Raw genomic sequence first — 19,929 nt, 5'->3', positions numbered from 1 at the left:
TAGGTTTTATATGTACCATTTTTTTACTCTTGGTTTTTAATTTTTTTTCTCTACTTTTACGACCCTGTGGGATTAACAGACGATATTAAGTTGTTTTTATAATGTTTCTTATTTTACCACACTAAAATATGATACAATGGAGAACGCCGCGATCATTTCGATGCAATCGAGAATTCCTTTTTCGAACAGCATTTTTTTTTTTTTTTTATTTTTTTTTTATTAGTTTAAATACTATTTCAAAAAGTCAATTATGAATTTGAATACATTTTAAATTTGTTGTACTTTGAAAATTTAAATAAACAAATAAAATCTGAATTTGAGAACTAAAATGACTTTAATAAATAATAATATGTATAATTAAAATAATAAAAATTTATATAATTTTTTAAAAGTAATAATATAAGAAAGCAATAATAAAATATTACATATGTACATGTATATATGTATAATATGCAAAAATCAAATTACATTTCATCATTTGACGTTAAATATTTAATCAACAGGTTTTTAAATTTTGTAATAGACGTTTCATTTCTTATGACGATCGGTAAGTTGTTAAACAGTTGAAGCCCTTTATAAAATAGATTGTTTTGTGTATTTTGTCGACGAAACAATGGTAATCTAAACATGTTCGATGATCTCAGATTGTAGCTTGTAGCAAACACTAATACATTGAAGTTTAGACGCTGATGAACTGACATCCACTTAATTTCACTTAGCATACTTTGAATTCTCGTTCTTCTTTCTCTTCTTAAAATAATGCGCATTGCTTTATTTTGTAAAATTTGTAAACGCTCTTTTTTACTTTCATCACAAAGAAACAATATAGACGAACAATAATCTAAATGAGGTAAAATTGTTGAATTATATATGGTTTTCGCACATTTTTCTGTTATCTGGTTCCTCAGTCTTCCCAAGTAACCAATCTTTTTCGCAATTTTGGATGCTATGTAATCAGCATGCTTGTCCAAATTCAATTTATCATCAATTATTACTCCTAAATACTTAATGGAGCTTACTTTCTCTATTGGACAATTACTAATACGAATATCAACTACGCCACCAGTTCTATCATTTATTACCATACATTTGGTTTTGTCAAAATTTAATTTAAGTTTGTTCATACACAACCATTCAAATACATTATTCAGATCGTCATTTATTTTACTACAACATACATCCAAACTTCGGTCAACAACATAAATAAGTGCATCATCTGCAAACAGGACAATTTTACAGGACTTTGTACACAATTTTATGTCATTAATATGTAATAAAAAACTTAATACTCCTAATATTGCACCTTGAGGAACTCCATAGTTAATAAATTTTGATTCAGATAATCTGTCGTCAATTATTGTTTTTTGCTTTCTACATTCGAAACAACTTTTAAACCAACTTAGCTCATTACCTTGAATTCCATATTTTTCAAATTTCATCAGCAGGATTTCTCTAACAACAGTTTCGAATGCTCTTCTAAAATCTAAAAATATTGCACAAATCACTAAATTATTCTCTTTAGCCCTTTTTCAATCATATAGGACTAAATTTAAAGCCGTTTCACAGGAATGTTTTCCTCTGAAACTACTCTGTTCATCACATAAGATATTGAGCCTTATTCTAGTTGTCGCGTCACTTACGTGACATTTGTCGTTGTCGCTGTCACATCACTTGAAATGTGGTATTCTAGTTGTCGAGTGACGTGACTGCGAGAAATAAACGAAAATGAAACGTTTCAAGTGAAATTGATACATTTTAAAAAGAAATTTTGGCGAGTAAAGTTCAAACTAAAAAAAAAATTCGGTGTATATAAAAAAATTTTAATCCGAGGGAAATAAAAAATGTCGTCATTTGCATTATGGTTTATGGATTCATCAGACTCCGAGAGTAATGAAATTGAAAAAAAAACAACAATTTTAATATTTTAATATAATGTGACTTAAAGGTTTGCGATCATAAAATGCGCATCAGGTATGTGGATGCTAATAATCCGGGATCATCTCATGATTCCTTTATTGAAAATTTCCCAATTCTTCAAATTGCTTCCTTGTTGTTACTTTTAAGCTAAAAATAAAAATTAAATTATATATTATATGGTTTAATTTATGTATTAAATTACAAAATTTATTATTTTTTATATTTTTATTATATTTTTATTAAATTGTTTTGTTTAAACTTACATTTTTGGTGTATCCATCTCGCTTGTCACTTGTTAAATACATTTCGACAAAAAACGTCGTTTCACTACGACATGTGTCGCTCTACAACGACAACTGGAATATACCTGAAACACATTTTCCCGCTATTCCACGACACGTGTCACTGTATCAAATTCAAGTCGTGACGACAATTGTCGCTCTACTTCGACAACTAGAATAAGGCTCATTGTATTCTTCAAGGTATTTTTCAAGTTGTGTACTAATCACTTTTTCTAATATTTTTTCATATAAGGGCATCATATTGATTGGCCTCAAATCAGTTGGTTCTTTCGGACGCTGCTTCTTTGGAATTGGCCTGACGACAGATTCTTTCCATGTTAATGGGAAAGTACCGCTTCTCATAGACTGGTTGACAATATATACCAGGACATCACCAAATATATCATATGAATTGAGAATTATTTTAGTATCGAAACCCAGAAAGTCTTTTTTGGTATTCATTTTACGAATAAGCACATACAATTCCTGCTTATTTATCTCGTGAAACTTAAATCTATAATTACTTACGGCTATTAAATTTTGGTATTGCACTATATTTATACTATCAGCTAGACCCATTTAAAAAATAACTCAGTTATTTTTTGATCGATTTATGTTAAAAGTGTTCCCGAAGTTTATTATTTCTTTAAATTTAAAAGAGTTATTTTTTAAGTAATTATATTTAAAATTACTTTTATTAATCCTATTATCAGCCCGCTAGCCATTGATGCAAGAACCGAAGTGTGAACGTAGCTATATTGATATGCGTATATTTTGACGTAAATTTAATGGTGCTGGGGTTTATTTTCACATGTGGTTGAATTTCAACGGTAGCACTTTAATTTACTATGAAATGAATTCATAGCGGGATTTTCATTTGATACAGCAAATTGCAAAAGCGCTTGTGTTGTAACAAAGTACAAATTAAGATAAATATTTTTCGTAATGCTAGTAAAATACTAGATACAAGTTGTAATATAATTTTAAAATTTATTTTAAAATTAAAGTTAAAAGTGAATTTTAGTTGTAAAAGCAAAAGGAATTAAAACTCAAGGTGTTGTGAGGAACTACCTCACCTTGAATAAAATTTGTAAACATTAATACAAAAGATAAAAATTTTAAAAAATGTGTGATGAAGAGAAATCTAAGAGAAGTAACTCACCGGTACCATCAACTTCAGGTTCATCAAGAAGAAAACGAGACGATGAATATCACGAAGAACAACCAGTAAGTATGTTTTTAATTTAAATCAGTAGTACATACAAACGCGAATCTTAAAAAAATTTTTCGCTTATCTTAGTAATTTATAAGAACTTTTTTCTTAATAACTTAATTTTATTAAAGTGTATGTATGTAAATACATTAAGTTATGAAAAAACAATACGACGCTCATATCACATTACAATTATTACAATTAGAATTATGTTGAAACGTGGGTATAAGAATGCTTAGAATGCAGATTAATTTTGTTGCGATATAAAATGTAATTATCAAAATTTTTAGGTTTTATCTCTTTAACCTCAAACATACACATATAATTTATGTTTTAATTGTTTGAAAAATGTAAACATTAAAAATTATGAAAAATGCTTATCTTAAAATTATGTTAAAAATATTTTAGTTCGGCTTTTCACTTTATAACTTCGAAACTAAATACATTTATTGCCACCCTTCTATAATTATTAATGATGGTAAATACCGTTTGGAAATATTTATTAATAAAGTCTAGTGTTCCATATCAAAATAACAACAAAATTACTAGGAGAAGAGCTAGATGTTTGCTTCTTAATGTTACTGACGCCACTTGTAATAGCAACACGAAAAAACTTATTTTTCTAAGTTAAAATAAAAGGCAATTTGAAAAATTTACATTTCATTACTACTACAGTGCTAGTGTATCAAAATTTGAAGCTGAAAATAGTTGCAGCCGTTAAGCTAATTTTTACAATTTTGAGTTTAATAAAAGTAGATTTTTTACTAACATCTAAAGTAACAGAAAGAGTTAATAGTAATAATATTATGTGGTCACATCAAAAGATTCAATACATAAGGTTTGTTTTATATTTTAAATACATATACATACGTATTTTGAGGTAACAAATTTGTTGTAGAATTAGTTATTAGAAAATAAGGGTAGAATCAGTTTATAAGAATATATAAATACATAATATGTATGTATATTATTTGTTCCTATTTTAATATACACTCTGATTTTAGCGTGAAAAAATTCGGAAAAGGTATACTCCTCCTGGACAATCACCTGGTGCTAGCGGTTCAATAAAAAGAGAAGAAGATAGGGAATCGTCGCACAGTTCTACTTCTAGTTCTAGAGTGATTGAAAGAGAGTGTAGGAAGCCGCAGCAAACAAGTAATTAAAATTAAAGATATCTTATATGTTGTTTCGCCTTTATTAATTTCTTTTTTCTATTTTATGAAAATTGCATAATTTTTAGCTGAGCAGAGATTTAGGTATGAAATAGTTCGTACTCGTCCAGAAACAGTTAATACCAAACAAGGAACAACAGGTCGAAGAGTGCAATTAGAAGCAAATTATTTTAAGTTACTAAAACGTCCAGAGTGGTCAATATATCAATACCGTGTAGACTTTAGCCCTGCAATCGAACTGATACGTTTAAAACGAGGTATTTTAAGTGAACAAAAAAGTCTTTTGGGCGGATACCTTTTTGATGGAACGCTCTTATATGTTACACGAAAACTTGATAAAGATTATGTTGAGATTGATACCAAAAGTCGTAAAGGAGATGAGTATAAAATAATCATAAAATTTATAGCTGCTGTATCCATGAATCAATGGCAATCTCTTCAAATTTTGAATCTAATTTTACGTCGGGCTATGGAGGGCCTGCAACTACAATTGGTTGGAAAGAATTTTTATGATGCTTTGGATAAAATTAACTTAAGTCAATACAGAATTCAACTTTGGCCTGGGTATATAACATCAATACGTCAACATGAAAATGAAATTTTGGTATGCGCAGAAGTTACTCATAAAGTAATGCGTACAGAAACTATTTATGATATAATGAGACAGTGTATAAACGACTCTGATCGAAGAGGCGGAGACTGGTCAGAGAATTTCAAAAAACAAGTTATAGGTAAGAAAACTTAGAAAAATAAAGAATAAAATAACACATATTTTGGTTTCTTTTGAAGGTTTAACAGTGTTAACTGATTACAATAATAAAACATATCGCATTGATGATGTCGATTTAACATTCAAGGCGTCCATGACGTTCAATATGAAAGGGAAAAGCACTTCTTTTGTTGATTATTATTATCAGGTATGTTATTTGGTTCGCTTAATAAGTCATATTTTTGTAAAATTGTTTTATATATAACCTTCAACTAGAAATATCAAATTAGAATACGCGACCCAGAGCAACCATTACTGGCTTCACGTAACAGAGAAAGGAGAACCAGAAACGATGAAGATAACAGAATTTATTTAGTACCTGAACTATGTCGAGTAACTGGTCTTAGTGAAAATATGCGGTCTAATCAGCAGTATGATATATCGAAAAAGTTTATTTATTGAATGCGTATATTATGTTAAAATTTCTGAATTAGGTTGATGCGTGGTATGGCAGATTACACAAGAACTAATCCGGATAGACGAATTGAAATATTGAAAAAATTTAATAGAAGATTGCAAGAAACAAAAGTCAGTCAACAAGTTCTTAAGGAATGGAATATGTCACTAGACCGGCACCTTATTCAGTTAGAAGGAAGACATTTAGAACCTGAAAATATTGTATTTGAAAATAACGATAAGTAAGATAAAATAATGTGAAAACTAGCTCATATTAAAATTTGTTATTCAGGGTTTCTGCCACAGAACGTTGTGATTGGTCAAATTTTCGTGGAAAGGCAATGTATACCGTTGCTACCCTACAGAGATGGGTAGTTATAGTTCCATATAGATTCAAACATGAGTGTCGCGATTTTATTCAAAAGCTTTTGAGAATTGCTAGTGATATGCATATGAGAGTAGAAAGACCTAACGAGTAAGTTAATCAGGTTTTTATATGTTAAAGCATTTTTTAATTGTACAATAACCACTAACATTTTTTCAGAATCAATATTCCTGATGATAGAAATCACGCTTATATTCAAGCAATAGATCGTGCTGCCAATGAAGATCCTTCTTTAATTATGTGCCTTGTTCCAAATAAAAACGTAGAACGTTATTCTACTATAAAAAAAAAATGTTGCGTTGAACGGGCAATCGCAACGCAAGTAGTAATGCAAGGAACTGTAAGTTCTAGCAAACGCAATGTAATGTCAATAATATCAAAGATTGTTATTCAAATGAACGCCAAATTAGGTGGTGCTCCATGGATGATTTCCTTGCCAATGAAAGGGTTAATGGTTATTGGATATGATATTTGCAAGTCTAGCAGAGATAAATCAAAAACTTATGCTGCTTTAGTAGCAACAATGGATCAAAAAGTAAAAGCACGATATTTTAGTACTGTAGCTCAAACACACAGCTCAGATAACTTATCAAATGAACTTAATTTAGCAGTTAGCAAAGCAATTCACGAGTATCGTCGAAGTCACGATTGTCTACCAGAAAAAATTATTTTATACCGAGATGGTGTTGGGAATGGTTCGATTCAGCAAGTTGTAGAACATGAAGTAAAGAATCTTGTTGAATTTTTAGACACTCAATACAAAAAATCTGAACTTCCTCCGCCGCGTTTTACGTTTATGGTTGTTTCAAAACAAATAAACGCTCGCTTCTTTTTAAATAAACGTAATCCACCTCCAGGGACAGTGATTGACGATATTGTTACCTTGCCAGAGAGATATGATTTTTATTTAGTTTCGCAATCGGTGAGACAGGGAACCGTGTCGCCTACGTCATACAATATTTTATATGATACTTCAAAATTAAGCGCTGACAAGTTACAAATTTTGACTTATAAAATGTGTCATTTGTACTATAATTGGGCTGGAACAACAAGAGTTCCTGCGGTATGTTTGTACGCAAAAAAACTAGCAACGCTAGTTGGTCAGAATCTTCATCAGACTCCAAATAATTTGTTGGAGAAACAACTCTACTATTTGTAAATTGGATCATTTTCAGTATTTGGTAAATTCTGAAAATAAGTATTTTTTCAATTCCAAGAAGGATTTTTTTTTTATTTCAAATTTTATTGAAATTGATGCTTTTTTTTACTGAATAAATTTTAAGAAATGTTCAATTATATGACTTTTGGCTTTTTGTTTTGGGGTGTGCATAATTTCAATCACATTTTTAATATAGCGTAGAAGGTTCAAACATTTTACAATGTTCCTTTTTAAAATTTTTTGTTCATTGCAAACTGTATGATACACCAGAAAATTGTTCATCAAAGTGTTAATTTTAGTGTTTTCATATACCAGACAGAAAACGAAGGTCGTGTAAGTTTTATTTTATGTGCTTATAAATAGGACTCGTTTTTATATCGGCTATCGTATATGTACGTATTGAGCTCATATTAACATAGTAACTGTACATGTACATATCTGTATCTATCTTTGTCTCCGTAATCTAAGTGTCCCTCTTAATGGAAGTACAAAGTATTCTTTTAAAATCGGAATACATTTGCATATGTACCTATGTAGTTATAACTGATAAGCACAAATTTTCATGCTTGTATGATAAAATAACTAGCATTATTTAATTTTGAACTCATATTATTTTGTTTTTAATTTAAAGCATTATAAACTAGTCCCTTATGCTTTTCCCGTGTCTCCTATAATAGGAAACCCATTGTGACAAAAATATTTATGTATACAACCTATGGAAATTAAATTATTTAACCATATTAGACGAGTACGAATATGACTTAATTTGTTTAATAATCTTTTTTTTGTGACTTGTGGCATACATTTTTTACTTATGGAGTTCCAATTTTTAATAAACTTGTTAATTTCAATACGATCAATTTATGCTACCATAATTTACATTACAAAAAAGATTAATTATCCCAATCATTTTGTTTTTAACATATTTTATTTCGATCTAAATTTTTGCCCCCATGGTATACAAGTCATCTTGTCTAGTGATTTAATTATTAAATATCTTAAACATTATAACCAACAAGGTTTCGTTTTCCAATGCATTCACCAACGTAAAACCAAAAGAATACCTCCATTGTGACGAGTGTATTAATCCAAGCTTGTTTTACACTTGTATTTTTCCATGCGCCAGTACGTGCACCTTTAAGTATATTACTTATTCCTTGCCGAATAGCTGGAATATCTGTAGGTGATGGTGGAGTTAGTTCAACCAAGGCATATTTTACAAAAACATCCAGTTTTGGACGAGATTGAACCAAAAGAGCTAAAATGGAAATTAAATTTATTACATAATACCAAAAACGTTTGCTAATAACTAAACTAACAATTAACTAAACCTTGTACTTTGGTTGCCATTTTCCCAAGTTATTAATTAGTTCTGCAAAAAAAATTAACAAAAATATATTTAAAAATTACATATAGAAAATATTTACTTATTACTCGAAATTATTAATTGGGTTTCAGTAAAATATGTAAGAATGGAACTACTAAAACCGCACGCAAAAGCAGAAAAGCACAAGTGTCATGTCACTAGAATGTCTAACTGTCAAAAAATATTTGTAGAGTTGAAAACTGATCAAAAACGTGAGCGTCTTTTATCTGGTAACGATAGGTAAAGTTTTAATATTTTAGACATAACAATATTTTTTAAAAAATAGAAAATTTTCTGTTCTTTAAAATTCACAAAAAAGTTGACTTAAAACTGACAATTTTTGGCAAATGTATTTTTTTTTATCAAAAACTATAATTTCGAACAAAAATATTTTTCACTTTGCATTCACTTTAATATAGCATATGATATCGCCTTTATTAAAGGAATATAAACCAGAAAAGTACGGTGAGTGAAATTAGTGTTAAATTTTTTATCAAGCATCATAAAAGTAATAACATCACAGTTCACACTATAATTTTAAACAATTAAATATTTAGCGTTTGACGTCATGTAGCAAAATGAAATATATATATAGTGCCGTTTGCATATACGTTAATATATAGGATCAAAATTTACGAGAAAATCTGATGTCTTTCTATGCATCAGATGGACATTACCTGAAGAGATTCTACTTGATTGTGTATTATTGTACCAGTATTTAATACTGGTATAAAAATTACAGTTGGAGCTTTTAGAACAAGTCTAATAGACAGTTTTATTGAAGAATCAGGTCAGTTATATAATCCCTTAAAAAAAAAAGCAAAACATTTTATATTCAAACAAAATTATTTCATTCGTAAATCATCATCTTTATGATGAAATTTTCGGCTTTTAGTACAACGTTGATCAAATTATAGTAAATTTACTGTTATTATACAAAAACGTCAATGAGCAAATTGAAGATAAATAAGAATTTCTGAACGTTTTACTATCGATTTGTCAAACTTTTTCCCCACATCCAAAATTAATACGATACGTGAAAAAATATGAGAAAAATGAGTGAACTAGCCAGTGAAGTTTTATTTGTCTAACCAATTTGATTGAAAGATTGAAGTAGAATGTACGGGAGTGGGACAACGAAACAAGTTTTACATAAAAACACAACTAACAAGTAAAAGTTGTTGAAGTGTAAGGTAGCCAAGTTAGTGTAAAAAAATATGGTATTTTAAGAATATTGTTACACAAAATTTTTCAATTTTACAATTATTTAAAAATATAAAAAGAATTATTTTGGAAAATATCAAGAAGCAAAATAATAAATCTTTATAATTGAAAAAATGTATAAATAATTTTATGCAACTCGCAAATGTAATAAAATTTTTACTGGAGCTCCTTAGGATTTTTATTATTCGCTTTTTTTTTAATACGATACGACGTTGTTGGTATTTTTATCTATCTCTTTCATATATTCCAGTTACATTTTGATTTGTGTGAATATAGAAGAAACAGAAGTGTTCATAAAAAAAAATAAGGAAAAAAAAAAGAAAATGAAAAATTTTGTGTGGTGAATGAATTTTGGTTTTAAAAAGAATATACAAATGCACATATATACATACATGCATATATAATACGTCCGCACCCTTTCACGCCTTTCAAAAACATAATTTTCTTATTTGAATAGTCTAATGTCAAATATTTTAATAAAAAATTCAATTTATTAAATTATTAAGAAAATAATTACAAAAATATGATATCATTTTAAATGTTTTATTGCAAAATAATTACCTAAACAAGTGAAAAAATAATATATATAACTTAAAAAATATACGACCACACACAAACAATAAAATATCTTAGAGTTTACAGTAGATATAATTTCTTTTTAAGATTCAAAAGAAAGTTAGTAATAAAATTTTAATAAAGTGAAAAAAGAATTAATACATATTAGTAAAAAATGAAAAGTATAATTAAAAAATATAGTTGAAATAAAAGTGCTTTATCTTTAAGTAGTTATACTTTTTCTGTGTATTTTTTTTTTCGTTTCAATAAATGTGCACAAAAAATTACAAACTATTATTGAAGTAATTTTCATCCAAAGTCATCAACTATATTATACAGACAAGATTTTTGTGAAGAAAAAACCTAAGTTTTTAAATAAAACGAAATAAAATTTTGGATAATATTACAAAAGATGAAGGTATGTAAGTAGAAATTTAATTTAATTTTTGTTTAAACAAGAACATAATATTATATACAATATTTATACATAATACCAATATGCATATATTAAGTATGAGTTTTGTATTTTACCTCACTTGTTTAGATTTATTATTTTAATGAAAATTTTAAACGTTTTTAAAACAAGATTTTAGGTAAATATCTATGTATGTAATTAGCTTCTACCCAGGTATACCTTTGTATTTTATTTTTTTTTTGTCTACAACTTATAATGGCTATCCCATTGCCAATCCAATTGAAAAACAACTCGTCTCTGTGAATTATTGTATTCATTAAATAAAGATCTTGGTACATAATATGAAAATCTACATAAGTATTGTGCCTAAACTAAAAATCATGAATTTGTAAAAATTCTGTTATAAAATTTAATTATGATGATATACGCGCATCTTTATTCATATTTTAGAAATAATATATTTATAGGTGTGCAGAAATAATTAAATTTATTGACATTTTAGTATATAAGTAGGTATGTATGTATACTTATGTAAGAATATTAATTATAATAACTTAATTAAATTTGTCTATGTAGGACCCACATTAATTTTTTTTTTCTAAAAAATCTAATAATATTTAGCTAAATAACTATTATTCTTGTCTATAATTGAAAATTAGGGATGAACACAATTAGAACACAAAGAGGTGCAGCTAAACTATCTACAATTATGACAAAGGAATGTAAAATGTTAGGCACATAAGTAAATATCAAATATTATTTAAGTATGTAAAAATCATTTACTTATTTAAAGTTTTTACTTAAGTATTTAAAGTTTACTTATTTAAAGTTTTGAAGTAGTTCAAATTTTTGAGGTAGGTACTTAATACCTATCTAGGTATCTATTTAAGTGAAGTCTATACACATATTCAAATAGATATTATATTATAATAGATTGTTTATATACTATAGAATAAAATTTCGATTGGACATGTTATTCTAAATATTCAAATTATTTTTCTAGGATAAAAAATAAAATAGGTACATTTTATATGTGAAGGTAGGTAGATAGGTAGGTACGTAACTAATTTATATTGTGTAAAATTGTTAACCTTAGCAAATAAATTTAGCAATTTGACCTTCTCTGTATAATAAACAATACACAAGTATCTACTTAATAATAAACCTATATTTAAATTACTTATCTGGTTATAATTTGAAATATCTAGTAGTTAGTTATTTAAATACCATTTTGGATGGATGTATGTAACTAAACAAACTTTATAATTAATTTGAAATTGTTTCAAATTCTATGTAAATGAAATGAAATGTAGATATTTCTGTATATTTATTGTTTTAACTTAGACTTTTTCTTGATTATTACTTATCTGTCTGGATTAATTTTAGAGATGCTAAATGACTTTAACATAATTAAGGCCACAAAATTATATTTTGATATCTTAGTTAAAAGAATTTTAATTACTTTAGCTGCATCTTATTACTGTAATAAAAATATACATTAAGAGTAATAAGAATAATTCAATGCTTATGAAATTTTCATACTATTAATAGATTTTTCAAATGCCTAGTTAACTAACGAAATGAATTCACAAATAAAATATAAATTTTATTTTAATTCATTTAAATTTTCTTTTTTTATTAAGTTAAAAAAAATTATTTACCAGTTTTCCCAACCAGTATAAAATAATTTGGTACTAAATATGGCTTATTTTGAAAGCACTCAATTAAAATTAAAAAATTGCTCCATTTGGACTAAAAGTAACCAAAAAATGGGTTAACTAGTTATTTGGTCCGTAGAATATTTATTTTCCTAGAAGGCAACATAAATTTCAATTCAAACTATTGATATTGACTATGATTTAAAAATGCAAATCGACTTCGTTCACTTTCAAAATAAACCATCCAAATTCTGGAGATAGGCTCCTAAGTACATAAATACTAATATGTTTTTAAATACAGCCTCCTTGGATTTAATTTTTTTAAGGTAGTTTTCTATTTAAATACTTACGAGTACTTGAAATCAAAATTGTTTCTTAATACCTAGTTATTTAAGATAAAATTTTGATTTATAATATTAAATAAAAAATATTTTTGAAAGAAATAGATATAAATATTAATAAATAAAATACGAGGTAACAACAACGTCCTTGATATTAATTTATAAATAGTATTTATAGATAAACCAATTAATCTTATATAAATTTGGTAAATACAATGCTTAAGCATATTTTTACAAATGTACATACATATTATATTAATGTATACTTATGAATGTCTACATAATTATTATTTTCTCTATAAATCTCAATCTGCAATAATAAAACAGAAATTTTTTATGAACCACATCATCATTAGTCAAAAAAAAAAAAAAATTAGATATAAAAATATTAAATTTACTTATTCATTCATTTATTTTTTTTCTTGTATCATAAGCTCATAAGTATTATTTTTAACTTATAGTTAATTCAATATCAAAATTGTTAGTAAATAATTAAAAAAGAAACGAGTTTTTAATAAAAATAGTCGAGGCAGTTTTATTATAATATGCAATGAATTTTGTCATTAAATTATTAATCAAATTCAGGGGTGTGTATTTTAATGTTAAAGTAAGTACTTATGTGTTTAAGTTAATTTTACACTTAAATTTTTCTTTTATTCTGCAAATATACAAGGCTCGTTCTGTGGGATCAAAGCGAATACTTACATTAATATATGTATATAAAAGCAATTAAGTAAAAGAACATTTACATTAATAAGTAATAAATAAAATTTTCATAATTAAGATTTAGAATAAGAATATTGAAGACTTCCTCAGTAAGTCAGTAATTTTTAAAATTTTTGTTTAAAATTAATTTTTAATTACTTATTATTTAGTTTATAACTACTACTTAATAAGTATAACAGTTGGAAAAATTTATTGTTTTTTTTAAATGAAGATTATTTTATTTGATTTTGGTAAATTTTTGAAATAACCCATTAATAATCATGATGATTTCTACTTACTTAATCCTTTAGATATTAGAGATTTACTCGTATAGTGTTTAAATGTTTAACATTTGCAAAATGTTTTGCTATGAAATTCATTCATTGATAAGTTTGTAAAACAGAAAAAAGAGAACAACAGAGGAAGCTACCCGCTTTGTTTTTTTTTTTTTATTTTTAGTTTTTGCTCAAAAAATGACATAATCGATAAGCTTTGTTAATTAAAAATTTACTTACATAAGAATTTATGCTTTAGTTTTGTTGATAACCAAGTTAGTGTTGTTTTTTATTTTAAGTTTTTTTTTTTTTTTGTTTGAAATATTTGTATATGTGCAATATATTTTTCGCGTTTTTTCTTTCTATTATGGTATCTTAAAAAAAAAATATAAAAAAAAAAAAGAAAAAATAAATACAAACTAGTAGACTATAGTAATTTTATCGTTATGAGTCATTTGGTCACAAAATAGAATTTATAATGTGTATAAGAACCAATGTGTTGGTTTAGTAGAGATTGATAAAAAAAAAGTTAAAAATAAATAACTACACCCGCTACCCAATTTCCATTTAATTATTAAATTGTTTATTATTTACTAGAAATATAATAAATTGAATAAAAATAACACAAAGAAATCTAAGAATTATTGACGCTTAAATCAATTTAACTCAACAATATCTAAGTAAAATTATTGAAATATTGAACTTGAAATATTTCTTTAATACACTTAATGTAAATTAATTGCAAGTAAGAAATCAAAATTTTGAAAATAATATGTTATTATAATTTTAATTCTAAAAAACAAGGATTTTTAAAAATTCAGATTAAATAACCATAGTAATCAATAAGACAGTAAGTATACACAATTTGGTTAAAATAAAAGTAATAGTAAAATAACTGATTTAAAAAAGGAAATTTATAATTATTCAAAAATAAATTTTTAAGTAAATAAGTATTTTGTTTTTCAATCTTCTTCATCTTCATATTTAATTAGTCAAGTTACTAATTACCCAATAATTGTCGTATTAAATAATTTAATTATTTAAAAATTTGTGTTAAGCGGTTTTTAATAATATTTTTTAATACGAGTGCTTTAATATTGCCACGTAAATTGAGGTATAAGTGTAAAGAACTCAAAAAAAAAATTCTTATGTATTTTGTGTATTTTTTTTTTAGATATTTTAAAGTTATTTTGCATTTATATTAATCATTGCTAAGCCACTTATGTATGTGCTTTTAAGGTGAGCATAACATTTTGTTACTCAATTCTTAAAAACAATTATCAAATTTTTTGTTTTGTGATTTTTATTGCTTTTATTTTGGAAATTTTTTGATAATTTTTAAATTTTTAATTTATAAATTTAATTTTTGATAATTGATAGATTCAAGATTTGTAATAAGTACGTATGACTTTATGAGTTTGACTTAAAATTTGCCATTGTTAATGTTATATAAGTGTTATTTATTAAGTTCATATGCGAGTGTAATATGAACTAATTTAAAGAATTTATAGAAAAAATAAAATTTTTAATACGATCAATTTTAAGAATTTTAATTTTTTTTCTCATAATAGTTTTTTTCTTGGGAAATATTAGCTTAACTTCAAATTGATAGTACATATAATATTAATTGTGTTTTGGTTTAAATATTCTTGCACCATAATTAATTCTAAATAAAATTGCTATAATATGACGTTACATTTTTTTAATTCTTTAAGACGAATTTACTCTTTAGGACGACTTTAAGACGGAGACGAATTATGAATTAAGTAGTTTATGTACAACTCTAAGTTTAGCATCTATGTAGAATAAAATGAAAAGAAAAGGTAAAAGAGTTGAATAGAAATAAAATCTGCTGAACAAAAATTTCCGTTTGAGTTGAATTGAAATTAAATCTAGCTTTAAAACAAAATAATGCATTTAATAATAAAGGTCTTCGGACATTTTATATTATTTTGTATCAATTTTTAGAAAAATTCTTAAACTTACGCAAAAAGACATTCATATTAGATTATTGAAATTTTCGAAAATAAATACAATTTCAACATATTGATTTAAATGTAAAATTTAAATGAACGTTAGAATGTCAGTTGATTTAGGATTGATGGAAAATATTATTGTAGCCATTTTTTTGTACATTTTTATACAAGTATTGTAAGTATAATTAAACAATTGTACAAATTGAGGCATTAAACTTTACTATTTACTAAAAAGATATTTTTATTAATCAATTAAGTAAAATTTTAATTAAAATCAATATTACAATATTAGAAAAATTAGAAAATATTTTTTTATTTCATTAAAATTAAATAATTGCGTTAAAATATAAATAAATTAAACCAACAGAATGATTTTGCAATACTTAATTTTAATTAAATTAAGTTTGTGCAACAAACATTAAAAAAAAATTTGTAAAGAATATTTTGACCTAGTTTTTCTTTTTTTGGTGTTTGTTTATGTTAAATAATCTTTTTTGTTTGTTTTTTATTGAAAAAGCGCAGAAAATTTTGCATATTCCATAGGAAAATATAGAAGAGTATTGATATTTGTTAAATTTTTTATATATATTTTAAGAAAATTGGCATTCATATTAAATGAAAATTTCAATTTTGTCGCATTGATGATTAAAATTGACGCAGTTATTTGCGAATAAACTGAATTGTTAAATATTTCAGAAATTTATAAATAATATTTATTGAGCAAATTTTATAAAATATTATTAAAAATCTTGATTATTACTTACTTATACTATGGGCACATTTATTAAGTAATAAAATATAATTGCAATAGCTGAGTAAAATTAATTTGCAATTATGAGTACTTAAATGGTCTATTGGCATTTTCATTTTAGTACTAGTCCAGTAAATACTCAGTTATTCACAGTTTACATTTGCGTGAGTTATGATTATTTATTATGTTTTGTAAATATTTATTATAGATTATTAACAAGATTTTAAATAACTTAGGAAATCCGAGCGAAAATAGTTAATAGGCGCTTTAGAAATTCAAATATCATATTTGCTGCTTCAAGCTTGAAAATATTTTTAATATCAAGAAAACTTATTCTCTAATTCATCGTATCGAACATAAACTATCACACGTAGCCAAAATTCTTCATCTCTAGTACTTTAATTAAAAAATCTTAGTTTTTATTAATTAGTATAATTACAGGTGAAAATGCAAATTTAAACTTTAGCTCAAAATGCTAGAGGCATTTCGTTTTTTTAATTTTTTTTAATTAAATTTATTTTTGTAAAATTCATATGACTTTAACTAAATTGAATAAAATGACCCATGATCGCCTTGTATTTTTGCATTTATTCTTAATAACTTCTTAATAACTCTATAAAGGTTAGTGAATTCTATATTTACAATTTGTGTTGTGTTGTACATAAGTACATTAAATTTTGAACTTTTTTAATTAAGATTTAAAAATTTTTTTTTGGGAAATCATTTCCGGCATTAGTATTTTCCTTGTTTATATTTTCTTTTCCTGCATTTTAATGGTATAAGTAGGTATAATAAGAACATATAATGCTGTAAAATCTAAAATCTAAATTCATACACGAAAACTACTTACGTAAGAATTAAGTAAATATGAAACACAAACAAACATACTTATACACAAAATTTATTATGGTATGATTTTGGTTATATGCCTGCCTGTATAGGTGTGTTCATTTTTTTATATGGCTTATATAGGCACATTTTGGGTTAGTGTGTATATAAATAATTCAATATCTGCATCATAATCTCAATCTGATTTTTGGATACCTGTCGAATTTCTCACATTCCAATATATTGTGTATAATTTTGATTTTAAAATTGTATTATGATAATCATGCCCCAATTTTTATTTCCAAGGTTTTTTTTTTGTACATTTCTGATTTTCTGTATATTTAACTTAAATGCATAAAAAAAAACGTGATCTAACTTATTAAAACAAAAAATGAAAATTTGATGTGATCAGCACCTAATCGATTAAAAATAATTGTAGGTTTATAATTTAAAATCACAATAATAGTTTTTGGTATAAATATATTTTTTCCTTAAACGATCGAATACGATTTCAAAGAATTAGCTCAAAGATAACCATCCAAAGAATTAGTAATGTTCATTAAAATAATTTCAGCACATATGTCAGCTAGTTTTACATTTTTGTTTTGTAATGACCTAGTTTCGTCAAATCCAATGTATTTCCAAAGTTGATTGATTATTATTGCTTATTAAAATTGGTTTTGTTATGTTTTGCGTATTGACATGTAGGCAGATAGGTATACCAAAATTTGAATAAAAATGATTCATCTTCGGTACCTTAGCATGGAGAGGATTTACTCTCTTTAAAATATGTAAAATTCTGTCATATGAAATACGACACGAGAACAATACTTCTCATATGTAAAGCTGTTCGTAAAAAACAAGATAAAAAATATAAATTTTGCTTCATCATTAATTTTGAAAATTTTGTCATATATACATAATATTATTATATGAATGTGTGTATATATATAAATGCTATAACTTGTATTTATATACTCAAGAACGTGTCGCAATATAGTAAGTAAATAATGAGCCCGTTCATGTTTTTCATTTTACAGATAATTCGCACTTATGACAGCTCTTAACTTAAAATTATTTAAGCACTAATTCTATTTTAAATTCAAAAGTTTTAACATTTCAGAAGTTTTTTTAACCAAATTACTTTTTCTCATAAATTCTCAGAATAAAAATAAATGGTCTTACTTAATGAAATAAAATTTCGATTTCATCTTAAGTATTGCAAAATATTATTTAATTTGATAATCTAGCTTCAAGATAAAAACTTTCATGACTAAGCGAACTTTTGATTTTATTGTATAATAGATTTTAATTTGAGTCTTCAAATTCCCAAAAACTTTTACTGAGACACTCTTTATATAACTATTTTTTATTAAAATAGATAAAATTTAACAGATTTAATACTTAAACAGATTAAGAAAACTAAAAGAAAAAAAAGTTGTTTGTTTCCCTTCGGGCATTATTTCAAATGATTCTACTTTGTATATCGGGGTTTTTTTTTAGTTCCTCATCAAAATTTAATAATATAGTTAGCAAGATAGATATATGTATGTTTATATATAACCCCATCCAAAAATATAAAATTTCTAATAATTTTTGAAATTTCCCCAAAAAAAAAACAAGAATAACTGTAATGTTAAGTGGGTTTATATTTAAATGTATTTGTAAAATCTAATGATTAAAGGTATGATGAGAAAATTGTCTTCTTTTTTTATGATGGATGATTTAAATCCATATCATTATGATTCTTCTTGAGCAATTTTACATGAACTATAAATAATTTAAGTTCAAGTATACGTACGTTTAGTTATGTTTGCATAAAATTTTATTTTATTTTAACAATTTTATTGTAAGAAAAAATTATTTCTCATTAAAAGAATTGCTCATACTTTGAATTAAATTAGAAGAAAAGCTATTAGACAATTAAAATTGGAGTTGAATACAGAGATAACGATTTAATGTTATACATTATTAGTGAAATTCTTTTATTCCAAAATTACTTATACGAATGTACTCATTCATGAACTTGTGTACAATTACAAATATTTAAGCGTTAAAAATACAATTACTAGTATGAATTTTCTTTTTATTTGATTAAGCATTAATAATTGGAAATTTCACTGATTATCTGCATTGATGAATTGAATACTTAAACAACCTTAGATTACAAATAACACGAAATCATAGTTATTAAAATGTACTTATAAGTATGTGAATTTTGATCTTATAAAGTCAGATAAATACTAATTGAATATTTTAAATTTTTTTTAAATTTTCCCCACGGGGACCGAGTCCCTTAGGCCCTCCTCACATCGATTCATAGGATATTTTATGATTCCCATCCCTCCTACATTAGCTCTATACCTAGGCCCCTCACCAACCGCAGTATGGCAGCCACATCAGGCTACGAGATGAAATATTTTAAATACTCTACACTTGATTTCAGAACGACGAATTCCTTTAACGAACTCATTAATTAAATCATAATAAATAAACACACTTTTAGCAGATAAACTCTTTTCATTCTCTAAACTTATTACTTA

General features: G+C 25.5%; 3 protein-coding genes across 9 annotated transcripts in view; 2 read left to right on the top strand and 1 right to left on the bottom strand.

Annotated features, from left to right (window-relative positions):
* Positions 1-3,074: 3,074 nt before the first annotated feature.
* Positions 3,075-7,434, top strand: LOC129614998 (protein piwi-like). Its single transcript, XM_055530027.1, has 8 exons — positions 3,075-3,425; positions 4,416-4,566; positions 4,652-5,314; positions 5,373-5,500; positions 5,569-5,723; positions 5,787-5,990; positions 6,041-6,223; positions 6,293-7,434. Exons 1-8 carry the CDS (start codon positions 3,324-3,326, stop codon positions 7,290-7,292), a joined length of 2,586 nt encoding a protein of 861 aa, XP_055386002.1. The 5' UTR covers positions 3,075-3,323; the 3' UTR covers positions 7,293-7,434.
* Positions 7,435-8,201: 767 nt separating this feature from the next.
* On the bottom strand, positions 8,202-8,832 carry LOC129615380 (ATP synthase subunit g, mitochondrial). 4 transcript variants are annotated; one of them, XM_055530545.1, is made up of 3 exons: positions 8,720-8,832; positions 8,612-8,664; positions 8,202-8,550 (listed from the first exon to the last, which is right to left on the bottom strand). In XM_055530545.1, exons 2-3 carry the CDS (start codon positions 8,640-8,642, stop codon positions 8,291-8,293), a joined length of 291 nt encoding a protein of 96 aa, XP_055386520.1. In that variant the 5' UTR covers positions 8,643-8,664; positions 8,720-8,832; the 3' UTR covers positions 8,202-8,290. The 4 variants fall into 4 exon arrangements, with proteins under 4 accessions (XP_055386520.1, XP_055386521.1, XP_055386522.1 ...); XM_055530546.1 differs by having other exon boundaries at positions 8,727-8,828; XM_055530547.1 differs by having other exon boundaries at positions 8,624-8,664; positions 8,720-8,797.
* Positions 8,833-9,740: 908 nt separating this feature from the next.
* LOC129615350 (actin-binding protein WASF2) overlaps positions 9,741-19,929 on the top strand; it is a 51,375-nt gene continuing 41,186 nt past the window's right edge. For 3 of the 4 annotated variants that reach the window (XM_055530504.1, XM_055530502.1, XM_055530505.1), the window contains exon 1: positions 9,741-10,855. The gene's annotated coding sequence lies outside the window, so the exon portion shown is untranslated. Of the gene's footprint in view, positions 10,860-19,929 lie in introns of all 4 variants that reach the window. The other variant, XM_055530503.1, reaches the window with a different exon arrangement.

This window comes from Condylostylus longicornis, unplaced genomic scaffold (assembly GCF_029603195.1).
Source record: "Condylostylus longicornis isolate FDR11 unplaced genomic scaffold, ASM2960319v2 ptg000135l, whole genome shotgun sequence".
Taxonomy (NCBI): Eukaryota; Metazoa; Arthropoda; class Insecta; order Diptera; family Dolichopodidae; genus Condylostylus; species Condylostylus longicornis.
This window is presented reverse-complemented; position numbering and strand designations above follow the sequence as displayed.

Excerpts from the sequence above, each read along its gene's own strand:
- LOC129615380 (XM_055530545.1), bottom strand. The coding sequence starts at position 8,642 with ATGGCAACCAAAGTACAAGGTTTAGTTAATT. Across the intron at positions 8,551-8,611 it reads AGTACAAGGTTTAGTTAATT|CTCTTTTGGTTCAATCTCGT; the intron begins GTTAGTTTAGTT and ends TTTCCATTTTAG.
- LOC129614998 (XM_055530027.1), top strand. The coding sequence starts at position 3,324 with ATGTGTGATGAAGAGAAATCTAAGAGAAGTAACTCACCGGTACCATCA. Across the intron at positions 5,315-5,372 it reads TTTCAAAAAACAAGTTATAG|GTTTAACAGTGTTAACTGAT; the intron begins GTAAGAAAACTT and ends TTTCTTTTGAAG. Across the intron at positions 5,991-6,040 it reads GTATTTGAAAATAACGATAA|GGTTTCTGCCACAGAACGTT; the intron begins GTAAGATAAAAT and ends TTTGTTATTCAG.